The 20,516-nt window shown below is 31.1% G+C and overlaps 2 protein-coding genes across 13 annotated transcripts; both read right to left on the minus strand.

Annotated features, from left to right (window-relative positions):
- Positions 1-910: 910 nt before the first annotated feature.
- Positions 911-13,139, minus strand: LOC137806062 (DNA polymerase epsilon catalytic subunit A). 10 transcript variants are annotated; one of them, XM_068605986.2, is made up of 9 exons: positions 12,701-13,139; positions 11,938-12,074; positions 11,097-11,133; positions 10,905-11,013; positions 2,617-2,704; positions 2,411-2,491; positions 1,868-2,011; positions 1,301-1,430; positions 911-1,207 (listed from the first exon to the last, which is right to left on the minus strand). In XM_068605986.2, the coding sequence occupies exons 2-9, from the start codon at positions 11,947-11,949 to the stop codon at positions 1,200-1,202; spliced, it is 609 nt and encodes a 202-aa protein (XP_068462087.1). In that variant the 5' UTR covers positions 11,950-12,074; positions 12,701-13,139; the 3' UTR covers positions 911-1,199. The 10 variants fall into 10 exon arrangements, with proteins under 10 accessions (XP_068462087.1, XP_090156703.1, XP_090156705.1 ...); XM_090300577.1 differs by lacking the exons at positions 11,097-11,133; positions 11,938-12,074; positions 12,701-13,139 and adding exons at positions 4,683-4,946; positions 5,049-5,142; XM_090300579.1 differs by lacking the exons at positions 10,905-11,013; positions 11,097-11,133; positions 11,938-12,074; positions 12,701-13,139 and adding exons at positions 2,846-2,987; positions 3,099-4,468; positions 4,683-7,919.
- Positions 13,140-14,272: 1,133 nt separating this feature from the next.
- Positions 14,273-19,528, minus strand: URH2 (uridine-ribohydrolase 2). Of its 3 annotated transcripts, XM_068605984.2 has the most exons (10): positions 19,426-19,528; positions 19,124-19,196; positions 18,852-18,967; positions 18,685-18,744; positions 18,026-18,211; positions 17,832-17,936; positions 17,632-17,728; positions 16,732-16,839; positions 16,521-16,656; positions 14,273-14,604 (listed from the first exon to the last, which is right to left on the minus strand). In XM_068605984.2, the coding sequence occupies exons 2-10, from the start codon at positions 19,176-19,178 to the stop codon at positions 14,496-14,498; spliced, it is 972 nt and encodes a 323-aa protein (XP_068462085.2). In that variant the 5' UTR covers positions 19,179-19,196; positions 19,426-19,528; the 3' UTR covers positions 14,273-14,495. The 3 variants fall into 3 exon arrangements, 2 of the variants coding, with proteins under 2 accessions (XP_068462085.2, XP_068462084.2); XM_068605983.2 differs by lacking the exon at positions 19,426-19,528 and having other exon boundaries at positions 19,124-19,414; XR_016519647.1 differs by lacking the exons at positions 17,632-17,728; positions 19,426-19,528 and having other exon boundaries at positions 19,124-19,414.
- Between the last annotated feature and the right edge of the window lie 988 nt (positions 19,529-20,516).

Genomic DNA, 20,516 nt, shown 5'->3' on the forward strand with positions numbered 1-20,516 from the left:
TTGGAATATTTTTCGATATTTATAGCATCTTTGGATTAGGACTTGATATACAAAGTGGTTTATTTAATACACATGTATAGTTTGATTAAGGTTGGAAACTAAAAAGCCACTCCCCTCTTTTCCTCATCCTTTATAGTCGTAGGCTCCTCCACAATCTCAAACTATCCTCAAAATCCTAAACCCTTTTGGGGTTGATTTCCTCCCATATTGAACCCTATTATGTATTCGGTTCATGATTTTATTCTCATTCGTAGTTTCATCTATCATCAGACCCACGTTAGGTTGATTTTAACTCATTTGTGTTGTTTTCTAGGTACTATGTGGACCAAAACAAGGCTGCCACAGAAGCTATTAGACCAATTTGGTTCTGACTCAACTGTGTATAATATGTATGCATGAGCTTAATTCCTTTGAGCTTAATTTCTTCTATATTTATGATTAGTTTATCGTGTGTCAAATGTGTTACAAGTGAAAGTGTATAGGTGTACCTCTTATTGGTTTGTTATATTTTATATTATTTATTTAAAAAAACGTATACAGTGTCACAATTTTTAAATAAACGAAATTTAACCTACATTAATTTTTAATCACGTAAATTTAACTTACATCTACACAAAATTATATAACATTAATTTTTAATCACGTAAATTTAACTTACATCTACACAAAATTATATAACGTGAACTTGACTTTCATGTTATCTACACAAAATTATATTTTAATATTATTTATTTAAAGAAACGTGTTTAGCTTACATGTTATCTATACAAAAATTATACTCTATTCTTTATAAAGAAGCCTGCATACTACCACAAAATTATATTTTATATTATTTATTTAAAAAACAAAAAAAAAATTATATTATTTATTTGAAAAAGTATAGACTTAACCTACATGTTGCCTACACAATTATTTTTATATTGTTTTTATATTATTTATTTAAATGAAGCATAGACTTAATCGTGGATATGTGGACAATGAAATAAATAAAAAAATTAGGCTTTTTTAATGTGTCAACTAAGCCTTCTACTTCCTCAATTCTTCTTGTAACCAGTAACACATTAGTCATTCCATCAAACTTTACATTCGCTTCTTCTTTCTCTTGTTTCCGAAGTCCTCTAACTCAATAAGAATCTCATCATCCACCACAAGAGGGACCCGATTTGAGTCATTATGCTTTTTTGACTGCTCATTCCTGTTCATACCTCTGCATACATTAAGCATACACACCTATTTAGAATATGAAAGAATAAATTTGTTATTATCTGTGAATTAAAGAAACCAAAAAATAACAAGTTACCAGCATCAGTTTCAAATATTGCCACAGGAATAGCACACTCACTAAATGGTGTGCCCTGCAAAGGCAATAACTTTCTAAAATAACATTCTTCTAATGTTGAACCATGGAGAAACTTGTCAAAAAGTTCAGCCTGTGACAAGAAAAGTGTTTCACATTAAAAATAAATTGAGAACAGAATAACCATAAAAAACAACCTCAACATTGAACAAAATGTTTTGTTTTAAATGTGATGACAATATATAAATAAAAGTACATAGAGAATTTCATCAAAGCTGTTAGATGAACCAATTCAGAAAAAAGACACCCACGAAGTATAATTTTGTCACCAATTTCTGTTAAAAAAATCAGCCATTACGTAAAAAACATTGATTCATCCACTTTAATCAGTTTTGCTCCACAAATGTTACAACCCTTACTTATCAGTCTGGTATTAAAAACACTGACAGCTTTATCATTCTCACGCACAAACATCAGGGAGAAAATAACATTATATATCCTTGTTATTACTGGAGCATATTGCATGGCATTACAATTGAAGATGATGATCACACTTCTTTATCAATATACCTGGAAAACTTTGATTAGCTTCAATTCACCTCTGCGCTTGATCTCAAAACCTTTAAGTTCTGCAAGGGTTCCATCATCATTAAAAACAGCATATCGCTTTTTAATTAAAATTCCTTCTTCCTTGGAAGCAGGAAGGATCATTGCCTACACCAAAGCAAAGCCATTTAACTCATTTACATATAGTAAATCTTAGAATTTGAATTTAAGACTAACTTAACGCCTTAAAATTGGTTTGAGACCTAAGGGTGCCTCCCAACACTATTTTAGACTTATCTCAAGTCAAAATATGACTTGAGTTTTTCCCAATACATTCCCTCATGCCCAGAACAATTGGGTTCTATGTGCGAATAATATGATATGTGGCCCAATAATATATCTACAATAAACTCAGATGTCATCTTAGATCTTTAAGTCAACACCACAAAATCTACTCATGAAGTGAGAATTGCCCCCACTTATATATACTATTTTAGTCTTATCACTGGTCAATCAATAGTAAAACTCAAAAAAACATGTAAATCATAAAATATGGCTACATTTTACCTTATATGGTCCATCCACCTCAAATTCAATAGAGCATTCACTATGAGTTGTATAAGTTTTCCTCATTGGATCTGTGAGTGTCTGTCAAAAAATTGAAAGAATGAATTAATAACAAGCAATAGCAAAGCAACTGCCCTAACTGCAAAACACTGAAGCAGAAGAATCTGCATCAAATTGTGAATTTGCTAATAAAATTACAAGCTGACCTGATATTGATCATTTGCATTATTTATTGCCACATCAACATTAAGCATAACACAAGGGTATGATATTGTAAACTTCTTCTTTGAGTCTCTGAAATCCATTAAATATGATAATCATTAATTGATTTCTATCAACAGCAATCAAAATTATTGGTAATTAGATAGAGAAAATGACAATTTGGAAGAAAAAACAGGTAAAAAAGTAGGAAGCAGCACAATATATTGCCCCTACCGGTAGTGCACACCAAATACCATCCCTGTCTAATTCAAGTGGTTTTCCTATTTTTTCTACTAGCAAGCGAGCATTCTGAATTATTTTTGCACCAGTATATGTCACTACTCCAGCCATTTACATGGAATACCATCTTGCACCCCTGTAAGATAAACATCAATGCAAGGGATGATTCAGAAGAAAAAAATAGCAAATGTAACTAATGAGCTCCAATGATGAAACTTGAAGAACATATGGAGGTCAATTTACTCACTTGCATGACATATTGATACGACCCAAATCCATAAAAAGATGACCATAAATGCCAACCTTGAAGGGTCATCTCAACAAAAAAAAGATGTCATCAATAGAAGGAACGATCAAGGACCAAAGCACTTGAAGTTCTTCCTATTCGTGTTCTTGACATTGAGGCCCAAGCCCAAGAAGCCCAAGTTGGGGCCAAACCCAACCCATGAGCTCAACATCCTTCATACCTCAAAGGATTACTAGGAGCAAGGCCAAGGCTTTGGAAGATGAGCTAGTTTTTTAGTAGAACATAAAAGGAAGATGTAGATATAACGGGTGACAATATACAAAGATAAGTCGCACCTTCCATATGACATAGAAAGAAGGTGTAGGTGTAGATTTAAGAGGTGTCAAAGCAAGAAACCAAGTCACACCTCCCTTGTGACTTGGAATAGGCGCCAAATTCAAATAGAAAGATGAAAACAAAGTGCAACACAACAAGGAGGCTTAAGGAAACATCAATGGAGTTCAATGCCTTCCAAATGATGAACCAAACTCATGAACATGAGTGCCATCTCCTTACACAACAAAAAATGAATAGAAAACTAGAATTGAATGCGGAAACTAAAGGAAAAGCAAGAACAGCACATTAAACCAAATAGAATAACAACACAAGACAAATGAACCGATTAAAAAGGAAGACAACACAAAATAACCGAATAGAAATGAAGAACAAGACAAGTATAGGTGCGGAAATGGAAATGGAAGATGAAGCAAGAACTTATGTGGTTGAAGCCATGGAAGGGAAGAACACGCTACTTGGAAGGTGATTGATCCAAGATAAGTGCAAGAATGCCGCCACTTGAGACACTCACAAGATGAGACAAGATTAGGAGAACAATTCTCACAACTCACAAAATTGTGTATAGTAATTTTACTTCAAATTCAATGTGATTTTACATGAGCATGGCACCTCCATTTTTAGTGTGAGAGGACTGAAATTAAAGTGGGAAAATCAAATGAAACACATTTGAATTTGGCGTCTATTCCAAGTCACAAGGCACGTGTGACTTGGTTTCTTACTTTGGCACCTCCTAAATCTACACCTACACCTTCTTTCTATGTTACATGGAAGGTGCGACTTATCTTTGTACATTGTCACCCGTTATATCTATATCTACCCCTTCCTTTTATGTTCTACTAAAAAAACACTCAAAAGAAATTACAAAAAAAGACATCCATTGATGCTCATCTTCCAAAGCCTTGGCCTTGCTCCTAGTAATCCTTTGAGGTATGAAGGATGTTGAGCTCATAAAATTTCCACTAGCCTTGGCCCCTGACAATTTTCCCTTCTAAACCTTCTCGAGACCTTTATATTCGTATCTTCTATCCCGGAAACTTGAATCATTTAGCACAAAACAAGGACTTAGAACAACACAACAAACAAAATAAAAATGTGGAGTAGAAATTTAAAGAAATTCTCTAAGGTTAACACTCTCTATCTATGTTCCTCAGATTGTGAATATATATAAGGAGATGCATTCTGCTTCTAACTACAAATGCAAAGGTTAACTTTATTGTTCGAAATTAATCTTCAATGATCTTCACTGACCTGCGAACAGTGTCAACATAAAATGGATTTTCACGCATGCAGATTCCCGGTTCATGAACTTCAGTTACAGGTTTGTCGAGTACCCACTTATATGCATGTGGAATCCACCAAGATTTAGCAATCATACATTATTTAATCAAACACATTCAATGAAACAGCCATAACCTTCTAGCAGTATTTCTTTAAACAATCTTTCAGTCTTGATTGTTCTCAGAATCATCAACAAACTCTGATTCAATCTGTGTCTTTAAAGCATAGAAGTCACTGAAGGATTTCAAATAAAAGTGTCAATCATTTATTAATTTTCCAAAAATGTGCTCAAAAGATCTACAGAACAGGAAACATTAAGTGAAAATAAAATTACACCGTTTCTTTGCCATGAATGTTTCTCCACACCAGACCCACTTAAGCTTACGTAGGCAAGTCTTTCCAGGACGATTAAAATCACATGCAGTGCAGACTTCATGAGCAACAATTGATGGTGGTTGCAAACATGAATGAGAAGAACGGGAGGTTCATATTTATCAGAATTTCAAAATTCATGATGACAATCCTAGTAGGACATATCAAGCAGAAAACAACAACCATATCCTTAACAACAACTAAATGTTTGCCATAAAAAGCTAAGAAATTGCTGTGATAATGTGGTGAGATGCATTGCCTCTGTCAACAATAATCACAAGTGTGTAAGACCACAACAAACTCCATGCCACCAGCTGAGTATTTTTAGGTACACCAGGGACTACATGAATGCCATTTTCTCAAACTGCATATTATAGTCATCCTCTTATCTTTTACTAGTCTTATTCACATTATTTTGAAAAAACATCTAAGAAAAATAGGAGAACACTGGTGATATTTTAAAACGTACATATTCAAATTAGTCATGTAACACAGTGTAATGCAGGAACAGAAGAATTCAAACAGATAAACACGTTCTCTGTTTTGATAATTAAATTCTTCAATCTATAGTAGTGGTAAAGGCTTATTTTTAATTAGTAAAACTCCTATCCACAACAACTTATTATAAAGACAGCATAATCTCATAGTTTGATAATTAGACTCCCAGACAAAGCATTGATGGAAAACTGAGATTTTCCCCATTAATAGGTCATAGTTGACAGTTGTCAGTCCATTTCTTTATATTAGGTCTATCTCTTCATCCATTTGCATCAACAGCTTCTGAGAATTCTTATGTTTTAGTTGGTGTTGGGTACTAAACCTATTATCAGTCAGGTTCTACATTGAGACCTCATGAAATTTAGCTAAATTGGCAGCATGTGCAATTGAAGTACGACTATGCATTTTCATTAAGTGTTATGCTCTAATCCAGCCAGAAAAATACTCAAGGAATTCCAGGGTAGTGTGTTAGGAACCAAGAATTATAAAGAGAAGAAAAAAAAGGTTTTTATTGAATAGAAAGAAAAGAACAAGAAAGAGGAGAGCACTCTCTCCTTCAAGGCTTCCCCTTCACAAAGAGCTAAAGCTCAATCTACAAAAATATTGCACACTGCCCCTCCCCTCTCCTTCTTTCTTATTTATATCTAACTAGCAAATCAAATAACTAACTCATGAATATTCTAATTCTAACAAACTCCTCTATGTGTAACCTAACACAGTGTCACCTAGGTCGAGGCTAATTCAAAGTCATCAGTATAATCTTGAACTTTGCCAGTTTGCTTCACTAGTATCAAAGAAGAGGATCATCATATGCACCTAAAATCTGATACCGATTGAGATGGACAGAGAACTAAGAGTTTGGAATAATTTCCAGTGTTCAAGGATAAGCATAACAGGAATTGACAGATCGTGATAATAGAAATAAAATATTTTGTTTGTAATCTGTCCCAAAACGCCACCAACACATAAGCAGTGGACAGTTACAAAACGGACAGAGGATGACCATTACTTTGATCCCTTTATCCAATATGAATATTATGTATAAGTTTAAAATTAAAGTTAAACCCCTCCACTTCAAAGGAATAATTAAATGAGTATACCTTATGTTCAACCACAACCAAGTTTTCAGGACAAGGACCATTAGCTTGATTCTTGATCTTCCTCTTTTTGATAATGAAGATTACATAAAGAAAAATATCCATATCAATTACATACAAAGTTTAAAGCAACTAATTGTCATGAAATGATAAATTTGTTGAGTCATTCATATACATCTATTTGTTATAGTTTTTATATTATATATTTAGATCTCTTCAAAAAAAAATTGTGAACATATTTAAATTAAAAATAGTAAGATTTCCGCATAACTATAACATGATAACATGTATGGAGTGACTTGCCACTCCTCCAGTAAGTAACCATTAACAAGCTATTTTTTTTATTATGTAATCACTTAATATAATGGATGTTAATTCTATGTAACCATTAACCGTTTGAATTACAAAACTTTTCTCTTCCCTTTAGTTTACAAAAAGTAAAGAAACATTCATAACAATACTTAGAATAAACATCCATTATACTAAATTTTTTTGGAAGAGATCTAAGTATATAACATACAAATTATAACAAATAGATGTACCTTAAAGTATGAATGACTCAACCAATTTGTCATTTCATGACAATTAGTTAGTTTACGTCTTGTATGTAATTGACACGGATATCTTTCTTTATGTAATCTTCATTATCAAAAAGAACATACAAACACAGAAGATGTCAAGATAATATAGATGTTAACAAAAATTAAAACAAAAAAGAGACAAAGAAAATTATCTGTAAAGAGGAAGAGCCATGTATCGACTGCAAAAAAAAATTAAACACAAAAAGTCTTGCAAGAATAGACCAATTTGAATTAAAATTAAAAGCAAAATAATATTATGCAAATTGTAAATAAGAACAACTTGATTATAGGAACATGTTAAATTTATTAAGAGTACAAAAATGTCTTTAGTATTGCAAATGATTAATTGAATTCTATTTACCTATTATCCATTTCACATGATTTCATTTCAGGTTGTGTGTGCAAGTGCAGAAATTGATCAAATATGATGTACAATCTTAACTATCTGTGAATTTTGTTTCTATTTCTAGTAATAATTTTGCAGTGTGACAATTTGAATCATATGTGGATTTTGTTTCTATTCTTAGCAATAATTTCGACATGAGCTCACAGTAAAAAAAAATATTTACTTTAGGTTTCTTTGACATGGTTCTTGCTTCAAATCATCCAATGTGAGTTACCCTTCATTTATAAAAAGTGTTTTTTTAACTGATAGGAGAGATAAATTTCACACATATATATATATATATATGATTTTATAATATAGTAAATACTACTTAAAATTCCTAATTGAAAGAAGTATTTAATTTTATAAACTTTGAACTTGAAAAACTACTTAGATGGTAAGCCATAAAGTCAGAAAGTTTTGCTTATATATTTTAGTAAAAAAAAATTATTTCTTTAATTTTGATTAAGTGTCTACTATAAAGTAACAATTTTGTTTTGATTTTTATTATAAACAATAATATTAATTTAGTGATAGATTGACATGTTTTTAACAGTTAAGTTTGATGAGTTTTGACAGGTGTATTTTTTCTACATATAAGGGTGAGATCATTGATTCATATTTATTTATTATTAATAAAATAAATAATTTTTCTAATGTTTGTAAATTTTAATAAGATATTTGCATTTGAAGATGTCGTATATGCTTGGATACAATAATAGGAACTATATTACCTTACCTAGAGATTAAATCCAACAATCACGAGGGATTGACCAACATTGAATTAGAGGTAAAAAGATTAGGTTATCAATTGTTTCGTGATTATCTAAGACAAATATGGTGCTTGGTCAATATCTTTTTAATTTAGGTTATTTTCACTATGGAAGAGGGTATGGCAACAAGAATTTATTATATGTATAGTTAACTTATAATGTTATTTTTAAATTTTACAATATTTGGCTTTAAAGGTAAACGGGTGGTCAGCAACCATGTTATCAAATCTGACGAGGTTTTTCATATATATTGCATTTATATGTTAAGATCTGAGCAATATTGTTTGTTTGTGTGATGTGTAATTAGTGTGAAGACTTAAAATAAACTAAGTCATTTTTATATACACGTAGTAGAATAAGCTATATCTCAGGATTAACAACATTCATCTGAATCCTTCTTCTCCAAATCAATTAGCATTTTATCTTTATTGCGGATATATGTTGTCTTTGTCTAAAATAATTACCTATTTATTTATCATTGAATTTTGCGTGTTAGTTATAAATATTTTTTATATATTATATTATTTTATGTAGATCCGACATTTTGGATGTTAAAAATAATTTTGAGTTGACAAATATTCATCACGAAACTTATCTGAAGTAAGTTAGTTCAAGTATTATATTTTCATATATGTTTAGGATTGTTTCAAAGGAAAAAAGTTAGTTCATATATGTATTAGAACCAATACATATATTCTAAATTCTTCTTTAAAACGATACCATATGTGAAGATATGATACATGAACTAACTTACCCCAGAGAGGATTCAGGATAAATATATGTTAGCTTAAAATTATTTTTAAGCTCCAAAATGTTAAACGTACATAAAATAATATAATATATAAGAAACCTTTATTATTAGCACATAAAATTCAATGCTAAATAAATAGATAATTATTTTGGACAAAGACAACATACCAACCGCAATAAACCGCAATAAAGATAAAAGGCTAATTGATTAGGAGAACAAGAATCAAGACAAATGTTGTTAATCTTGACATATAGCTTATGCTTAATGTATATATGAATGACTTAGTCTATCTTAAATTTTCACAATAATTACACATCACAAAACAAACAATATTACTTACATCTTAACATATAAATACAATATATATGAAAAGCCTTATTCAATTTGGTAACATGGTTGTTGACCAACCGTTTACCTATAAATTCAAATATTGTATAATTTAAAAATAACCTTTTCTTAAAGTCATAAGTTAACTAAACACTAAACTCTTGTGGTTGGCAGAGTCTCTTCATCCGCAAATGTCCGACTAATACACATTTCCTCATAATAAAAATAACCTGAATTATAAAATGACATTAACCCATGCTAGTCAATCTCTCCTAATTGTTAGATTTAATCTCTATGCAAGGTATAATTCTTATTCTCATATCCCAAGCATACACGTTATTTATATTTACAAATATTAGAAAAATAATTTATTTTATTAATAATAAATAAATATAAATCAATGAATTCATTCTCATGTAGACAAAAAAAATATACAAAATTTGTTAGTTTTGGATTGTTCAATCCTAAAGCTAAAAACGCATTCCATATCGTGCAATTCAAAAGTCAATTTTGACTTTTATAATATATATTAAATAAATAATTTTTTATATAGTTCTATTTATGGTTATCAAACTCGCAAGTCAACTTGTTGACTCGTCCGAGTTTGCGTGTCCGCATGCCCCCTTACCTGGTAGACTTGCTTTTTAGTAAACTCGACAGACTCAGAGGGAACTCAGTGAAATCGCAAGTCTAGTGCAAGTTCACAAGTTGAACTAGGTTTTTTTTTAACCCAAAATGGTGTTGTTCTGAATGGGGAAAATTAAATGAAATAAACTACGGGTTTCGCATTTCATTTTCGTATTTCGTTTCACTTTGCGTCTTCTATGGAGTGCAGCAATTGTGGTGATCAAACAGAACAATCACGCGGTGGTGGCAATTAGGTGATAGGGTCGTGGCTCTCGTTCATATAATGTTAGAGATGGATGGTGTGAAATAGTATATTTGTATGAACTTCTTTATTTGAGACTTTAAAGTTATATAATTCTCATTCAAGACTAAATGGAGTTATTTACTATTATTATTTTTTTTAATATGAACGTAACTCTTACGAGTTTACGAGTCTACGTAGAAGCTCCCACGAGTCTACGTAGAAGCTCCCACGAGTTTGACAACCATGGTTTTATTATATTATTACTATTATTACATTATATTATTAGATTACTAGCAAAACACGATCTTTGGGATCATAATCTCTTGGTGTGCAATATATTTCAGAGGTGGTTAATCAACAAAAAAAAAAACTTTAACTAGACAATATGCTTCCTCTGTTTTCTTTTCCCTTTCCAAAGAAGCAACATGTCAAACGAAAAAGAAAAAAATGGAAACATAATTCATTTTATTCATTAATCAAATCAAATTTGCAAGCAAAATGATAGATATTTCTGAAATGTATTCATCGTCCACTCACTCGTCTTTGTATGGTTGAATTTCACCTTCAGGGTAATCTCCAAATGGAAACATGTCAATAACAGAAATTGATGGTGGATCCATCTGTTCTAAAAGTTCTTTCTCTTTTCCTGATCACCCAAAAAACAATCAGAAATTAAAAAAAAATCACCATCAAAAGAACAAGCATAAATGGCAGAAGTCAAGTCCTCACTTGTTTGTAGCTTTCTTCTTTTTCTTCTTTGAAACTTCTGTCATAAGAGAAAATGATTCAACATTAACAACAAATATCATAACATATCAATTATAAAATAATTCAAAAGTAAAGCATCACCATAATGGCATCACCAAGCAAATTTATGTTCCTCACTAGTGAAGTGATGAAGTTGGATGATATGGAATCTATGTTTTCATGTGTGTTGATCATTAAGTCATCATCCTTCAAGAAGTTAACATATTGATTTTGTTGAAACAATGTGTGACAACATCAAATCCAATCCAGTTAATTCGCTAATTCGCTTGAAAACTCATTTGTGCAAATCATGTAGGCTCATGATTTTGAAGACAAGTGTACACAAGAATGGTATTTAGGTAGCTTGACTAGTATATTTAGTTAAAATTTTATTTAGGTATTTGTTTTTCAAACTCTTTCAATCAAATCAAGTTAATTTACACATGTTTGTGAGCTTTCTTGCGACTTATTATTAGTTTTACGACATTCGAGAGACAATATTTTAGTTGGCCCGGGGAAAATAAGTTAAAGTAGGATTGAAATAACTATGTTTTACATTTTCTTTCTGTGTTGTACTCGTGTACATCACAATATTACAATTGAGAAACAAAGCTTCTAATTGTCATTTGACAAAAATGGTATATTTAAGAAAAAAAATTACTTCAGGTTAGAATGTGTGAAATAAATCCTGCTGCAGGAGACAAAGGTAATCACCTTTTACATGCAATAAAATTGAATTCACCTTTTACTCACAGGTTATAAACAGGACTGTGGCAATTAAAAAATATTTATATTAGGTGAATTCATTTTGCATAATTACTACCTTTACTGTCATCTCCTTCTTTTAGAGATGGTGAAGAAAAGTCACAAATTCCTTCTACATGACTTGGAAGCTCTGCCGTTGCATTTTCTTCAAGCAAGTTCTTCAATTGAGAATTTCCCTCCACCATGAAAGAAAACCTGCATGCTCAATAAAATTAGAATGGTCAGTTCTACAAAACACCCCAAATTGGAATGGTCTCTCTTTTCCAGTAAACTCAATGTCAAAATCTAGGATATATCAAAAGTCAACAATTCATAAATTCAAGGTACAACAAAGAGAGACAAGTTACAAAGTATAGAAGGAAATGACTAAATTGAATCCAAGAAACCATTATAAATTTTACTAAACTCTGAGGGAAGTCGCAGATGAAATTCCGCTAACGAAATGCCCCCTGCTCGTGATTGGTAATTAGTATATTAAAATTATAATAGATAAATTTAACCAACCATGATAATTACAAACGGTAGATAGTAAATCAAATCAAAATAGCAAATGAACAAAACGACCATAATGTTTATGGTTTACATCAAACTAAACGCAGGGTACAAACACGCCAGAAGAAATTCCAAAATTCAGCACATACAAAACATCTCCGGAAATAGCCATAACTATGACCACGACGACTACGACGAACCAATTATAACAGAAATTGAAGCATGTAAAATTAAGCACAAAACATCCCAAGAAAATTAGATTCAAAATTGCAGAGTGATAGATCAGTGCTTTTAGGAGACACATAGTAGAAAACGAAACAAAATATTACCCAAGTTATGGTTTAGGATTAGGGTTTATGGTTATGATTTAGGGTTTGAGCTTCTGGGTTTGGTGTTTATGGTGTGGGGTTTGGTGTTTAAGTTAGGGTTAGGGTTTAGGGGTTAGAGATTGGGACCCACTCTGGGACCGGGAATGGCTTGGGTAACGGAGCCGGTGAACTCAACGAGGTCCAAAGCCTTCTCCTGAATCCATGGCAGCTCCTCCTCCACTTCCACTTCCACTTCCACTTCCTTCTCTTTCTCTTTCTCTTTCTCTTGCTTCGTAGCGTTGTTGAAGGAGTTTGGCGTGGCTAAGCATGTTGTTGAAAACGGTGTGCGTCGTGGAAAGAGAAGAGTGAAAGTTGTGCATTTGGTTGAGTGAAAAGGAAATGGCGAGTGTTTTCTGGGAGGAAGAAACTGAGAAGCAATAGAACTACACTGAGAAGAAGTAAAAGTAAAAGCCATTGGCTCCTCTTTTTAGGTTTAATTCTATTTTCCTCATTTTCATTCCTTCATTCTATTTTAAATTATTATTTCTTATCTAAAAACATATCAAATCGTAATGCTAATTAAATATGAGTAATTAAATATTTCTTATTTCTATCTTATTTTATATTAGTTTTTAAATTAAAAGTTAACTAATAATATTAAGGAGTCAAAATATTATTATTTTTATGTCAATTATTTAGAATTAATAGATTAAATATTATACTATCCATTAAAAATATCCAAACGGTAAAATGACGTTTTTATTCCATTTTATCTTATTATATTCCAATTCATTTTGTTTTATTTCATTCCATCCCATTATATTCTAAACCAATCTCATTTCATTAAGAACCACCCATCCAAGAATATAATTAGTGTGATGAAGATTAAACTATTTTTTTTATAATAAAACCATTTGGTACTCTTGATATTAAAACTTGATTTTCTTCATACTAAAACTTAGATTTCCTTTAAATTCAAATTGTCTGTGTTTCTTTCATTTCCATGAACTTGCATTTTAGAATTTCACATTTTTTCCTAAAAGACTTGATTTAAACGTGTTTAAAAACACATTAAAAATATGTCATATTCAAAACACGACATCTATAATGATTACTTTGTAAGTTATATTCGAAACAAGAAAAATTACATTTAGATAGAAATTTGATCTACTTTTTAAATGAATTACTATTTTCTGGTTTAGTTTGAGACATTTTGATCAACTTTAAAAAATTAAAAACATTTCCAATATAAAATATTAAAAATAAAATCTATTTTAAATTTAGTTTTTGTTAATGAAATTAATTTCTAATTTTAGAAACAATATTTTGATATATAAATTATATGAAATATGTATATGTTTTAACAAAATAATATTATTTTTAATTTTTTAAATACAATGATTATTTTATAAAAAAATGTCAACTCATAGTTTAAGAATTAGTTAACCAAAATACTTTTTAAAATGAATTAGTTTGAGTTAAGGTGATTTAAATAATTTATATATCAAAACTAAACATGTTAAGAGGAATTATTTTAGAAAGATAATGTCAAAATGTGGCATCAATGGATTGAGAGAATTAGGGCACATAACCTTAGGTTTTCAAAGTAGCTTTCTTAAAATAATATAAGTTTATTTCATTCTTGTAATCAAGACCCTTAAATAGCATCTCACAATGAAGCAATAGAACTTTTTTCACACTGAAATTGAAATGAAATGCAAAGTAGAGCTAAAGAGCTTTAAAACACAAATATAAGAAGCATTATTTGATAGATAGAGAGGAGTTGGCACTGGTATTTGAATGCTTGATGGCTACTTCAAGAGTCCAAAAGGCGATCCATGACCAGTTTCATAACTCTAGGAGCATCAACTGTAACAGCTACCTTTACGGTTGGCTTATTGGACCATACATGGATTTCACCAAACCTGAAAACCAATGGAACACAAATGCAAAAGTTGACTATGAGTTTGTAGCACATACATGGTGAAGAACAAAATGAAATTCACAAAAGAGGATTATGTCTAACTCCATTTCATTGGTCTTTTCATTGTTGGAAGCCTTTAATGAAAAAGACCCACTACTTGGTCCTCCAAACCAAAGGTTTCTTATGTTTGTCACTAAATTATTCCCTAAAATTCATCCTAGTGGAGACTGAATTGGTGACACAAAGTACTGATATGGTGACAGCTTAATCTTTGGATGATCAAGTAAAGGGTTCATCAAAAGAATTAGCAGATAAAGGAAAAGGAAGAGAGAAGAGAAAAGGTGAATTTCTTTCTTCCCTTTCACTAAAAAGGAGATGTCTATTAATTGAAAGGTGAGTTAATAGTACAGATGATCTATTAATAGTATAAACATGCATATTGATATGGCAAGTATAAGGGTCATTATAGATAACTACTTAATCTTATAAACCTTTTTAATAAATATAATTTTCAAGCAATCCTCAACAAAGCTATGTCCTACATGAAACAAATCAAAGAAAAATAGATTATATGGGAAAATAAATCTTGACTGATGATACTTTGGACGAGATTTACACCATTTGGGACCAACAAGTTGTACTGGTCTAGTCTTAGATAATGCTCATGTTTTTTAATGTTTACAATAAATATTCTTATAGGAGTACACATTGTAAAAATTTTCAAACAGTTAAGGGAGATTAGTGTAATGTATGAGGAGTATTAGTATAATGCATTGAAAATAATTAAGGGGCTTTCTGTAGATCTCTAAAATGGAGGGATAAGTGAGACGTGTAATATACTCTAAAAGTTTTTGTACATCAAAAGGATAGTATAAAAAGTGCATAAATCTAACAAATTAGAAACAAAAATTCAAATCTTAATACTCTAAGGTCCAAAACCCTCGGGATTAATGGTTTTGAATGCTGTTATGAAGATTAACAAACTATTGAAGATGCATTGTTTTGATGTCACAGAGATGATGTTTTTTTGGCTTGGTCTTGTGAGTTTATGTTAAGCTTTGAAGTGCAGATCCTTAGCTTGAAAGGAGAAGGATCAAGAGTAAATTGATCAATAAAAGATAAGAAATATTAGAACAAAGGCTTACAACATGAGAAGACTGAAGAGTTCTACTCGAAACTAAGAATACAAGCTCAAAAGGAAATGCTAAGAGCTCAAGAATCCTGATGAAAGATGAGAAGAGAACATATAATAGAAAAATTCATTTCTGCACTATTTTGATGTTAAAGAAATCTAATACTACCTTAACAAACTATTTTGCATGATTTAAGTGTTAGAACTCTTAGAAATGTGTTTATGTCTAACTCAATTCTATAAAACCAATTTATAATTACATCTTCCACTTATATATTATAATTTGATCTTATTTTTAGTCGATTTTGGATCTCCAACACACCTCCACACATACTGAAGAATGAACATCTCAAGCGTGATATTAGATATTTATGGGTGGCCTAATAGGAAACCAATAACAGTGACATAATAGCCCAAAGAACATGACTACGATAGACTCTTATGGCTTTGATATCATCTTAGTAAATAGGTAAGTCTAACTCAACTTCACAAAATTGGTTTGTAAAGTGAGGATTGCAAAACACAATATATATTATAATTTGACTTTATTCTGTCATCTCCAGCTTCTAATGGTGTGGATAACTTAAATTATACTTTTTTCCTTAATAAAAAGGTGTGCAAAAGCACCACTATGCAAGTCTAAGATCTTAACTAGGTCAGCATCTTAGCCCGTATCAATCATTTGTAGCACACTAAGAAACCCATATAAAGAAATAACGAAACAAAACATGTGAAAATTAGACTTAATTCTATAGGAACTTGCTCCATTTGCCAGTGATTTCTACCTTTTTTGTTTGTTGTAGAGTAATGTCAGTCCCCTTGTAATGCCACTCGTTTGCACTCTGACAATACCCTCTATACAAGTTACAAGTGAAGGATCAACAGCAGCAAGAACCACAGTTGGATCATGAAGGTAAACCCCTGAATACAAAGTAAGAGTAATTAGTAACTTAGATTATTAGATCTCTACCAATTCTGCAATGCACTAAGACAAACCTTTGGTATTGTATGACTCCTGATGGTAAGAGAAATATACATCTAAGATTTTGTGCAGGTATTGAGCAAATTTTCCATTCGAACTTGCCAAAATTTCTCGATCAGAACCTAGTCATTTTTGTTTTTTAGATGAGTAAACCAGAACAGTGGTGAGTCTGCTGCCAGTGAAAGTTAAATGACATACACATAATTAAAACAGAACCATGCTGATGTTGTTTAACCTATGTTAACATCTAATCAATACTAAAAAAGTGTAAAACACACAACAGCAAATTTCAGAGTAGGTTTCATAAAACCAAGGTTTCCAAATATTATAGATGAATATCATTCATGAACCTTCATCAAACAGTTTAAACCTTTGTAAGAGTTGGCCATTGATGACTATCAAAGGAGAAAAAGTGGTTCTTGAAATTGGTCACAGTTTTTGGATTGTCATAAGAACCTTAGGAGAACCACACCATGAAACCTAGCTATCATAGTTAAAGAGCACAAGGCCTTTTAAACCCCATACTAGAATCTCATACTTCAAATGTAGGACTCCCTCCCATGCCGGGGTAAACACAACATGCTTCAATAGAAAAAAAAACCCTTATCTTCCAAAAAAATAATTGGGGTTACATAGACAGTAAATGTACTACACACAGTAATCTATTTCACTACTTTTCCAGCAACATTTCTATGGGTTAGGCTCAGCTGAACTTTATATAAGGAAACTTATAATAAACTAAAAATATTCCTACAAAATGTTGCTAGATCAACTGTGCGTGAAGAAAGATCAAATAAAATTACTATAAGTTGAAGAAATAGTAAACTAAACAAGATTTAAAAACGGAAAAGTTGGATAATATGACTACATAAGTATAGCAAACAGGAGTGCAAGGAAATTAGTGAAAGGGGTACTTGTCAGTATAACTTGATGGGTAACATTTATCCCCACTGCAAGTATATCTGCCCCACTGGTAAATACAACGTCTGCAGCATCTGGATCACCAAATATCTAGAATCAAATCCAACCAATGAGTTAGGCAGATTGAGTTGTGAATGGTATAATATTTTTATGGAAGTTATTAAGAATTTGAATACAGGATGGAAATACTGACATTTGCTTCAGCAGCTGGATTCACATTGCCATTTACTGCGAAAGCCCCCCCAAGAATAACAATCTGCCCAATGTTCTTCACAAACTCTGGATCAAGCTCTATAGCCTGCAAAAATATAATATTGTCATGAAATGGAACACAGAATGAAGAGTAACATGAAAATGCCTTACTGAGAAATTGTAGACATATCATACCAAAGCAATATTTGTGAGCGGGCCCAGTGCCACCACAGTGACTTTCCCAGGATTAAGTTTTGCTTGACGAACCAAAAAAGAAGCAGCTGATTCTTCAATGGGCTTCCCCTTTGGGGGAGGAAAATTTTGGTTGCCAAGTCCATCTGCACCGTGGACAAAATCTGCTATACGAAGTTTTGTTCCTTTCTGCACAAAGAGACAAGGATGACAATAATTAGCAGAATCAAATGCAACAAAATACTGCAGAAGCAGAACTTTAAATTTCCTACTGCTAACTCGATTCAACTTTTTCAGTGAGGTGCTCAAATACAATGCATTCTAAAAGAGAGAAAAAAAAAAACAGATTTCAAAAGACAGCCAAAATAGTCTATTTATCTGCAGTATGAAAATTGATAAAAGTTTGGCGTTCATTCAGGTTGAAATGAGAAAAAAGAACAGCTTGTTGACTGTAAACAATTACTAATACGCATTTGTTCTTCACTGAAAACTTCAAGTGTGCTGACAATATAATACAAATAGTATAAAGTACCCAAATTATATGATTCAATCAAAGGTCAAATATACTTATTAGTTCTAAATGTTCATATAACATTCACAGCAATTCCCAAAACAAAAACGAAAAAGTAAAGGCGATAAAGATCGAAGTATGATCCACATACAGTTAATGTCAGATGTGTTCCTTCTGCCACTGGAATATCTGTTCTTCCAGCAACCTCCAACTGCATATGCAAGTAAAGAAGGAGGCTTTTACCATTAATAAGTAAAGGGTCAACTTCATTCACCATAGAAAACAAACCCTTTTGGAAAACAGTCCCAAAATTCTTACCAAATGCAAGGCATTTCTGGTTGCCAGAGTGGTGTAAACATTTCCATAGATGGTTGTGAGTCCAATAACTTCAATCTCTGGTGATTGTAGAGCAACAAATATTGCCATGGCATCATCTACAGAAACCAGTGGCAATTCTCAGAGAAACAAGGAATTGATAAAAGAAAACAGTAAAAGTTTGTTCTGAGATCAGAAGTAGAGAAGCTGAAACTTACAACTTCAAATTGATTTGGATTAGCAAAAGAAATAGCAAAGTTAAAAAATTACGTTACCAATGCCAGGGTCGGTATCGATTATGATCTTCTTTGGTTCGGTATCGGCTGCCATATCTTGCAGAACTAATGACTTTACTTGTTTGAGAAGCAGATCAGAATCAGAATCGGAATTGGAATTGATGTTGTTATCTCTTATTGGAGTGGAGAATACAAAGATAAATATACCATTGTTTATTCATTCCCATGAATTATTTATTTGAAAGCAATTCACATGTAATGGTCTCATAAACTTATTATAATATTGTACACTGCAATGAGCAATCAACACCAATATTTAAAATCAAAATCAAGAGATTAACCTTTGGATCATGTTTTGTAGTGAAAATCTGAGGTAGTGAGGGAAAAGCACTTTGCCCTTTCTACTTCTCAAACTGCAAACTCATCTGGTTATGTCCAACCAAAATGAATCTTGCAAAAGATTTGAACTAAAATAGATTATTAATAAAGTATTATAAAATTTATATTGTTTAAATTGAATCAAATTTTCTAAGTGGAGATGTTGAAATAAAAAATCAATTATTAATTCTCCTTGTTCATGTGATTTTGTAGTAGACAATTTTCTGTAGGCACATGATACTTTTACGATATTCAAAATCTACACTCTCATCTTACAACTATTTTTATTAACTTTTAATTTAATAATTTAATTTATATTTTTAATTTAATATTTTATTATTATATGTAGTTGTTAAATGATGTAAGAGAAAATATAAGGTCTAAAAGTAGTTTTTTTCCATTTCTTAATATATAAAACAAAATCGTATTAATAATTATAATAAAATACTACAAAAATGTGATTTCGTATCAATCAATAAATTACTATTAGTGTATTATACATTATCAATCTCATTTTGAAATTGATGGTACAGATTTATCTAAAAAAAAATAATTGAATATCTAATTCAACCGTTTAAGGAATCAGATTATCAAGTGAATGAAATGTTTAACTAACTTAATGATTATCTCGTCGATTATTCCTGTTAGTCTACATCAACTAACATGAAAGTTCACATAACTTTATAAATACATGAATCAAGATTTGACTAAATTCAATTACTAAATATCAAATAATGATTTTAACATTAAAATAACTTAAAAATATACCATTTTTTCACGTTCTAGCCAAGATCCAACAAGAACCGAGATTTCATTATGATCAAGAATACCAGGTCTTAAGAGTGTACTAGAATAGACATTTCCTACCTATAAAAATAATTAAATATTATTTAAAGTCATAAAAGAAATTCACATAATATCCTTATTAATGTGATTTTACGGCAAACAATTTTTCTGCTTTATATTATATAGATATAAAAGCTGACTATTATATATAATAACATACTATAGATATGTAGGCGAAAATATCATTATTTCTAAAAGTAATATAAAA

This window comes from Phaseolus vulgaris, chromosome 3 (assembly GCF_051622355.1).
Source record: "Phaseolus vulgaris cultivar YP4 chromosome 3, ASM5162235v1, whole genome shotgun sequence".
Taxonomy (NCBI): Eukaryota; Viridiplantae; Streptophyta; class Magnoliopsida; order Fabales; family Fabaceae; genus Phaseolus; species Phaseolus vulgaris.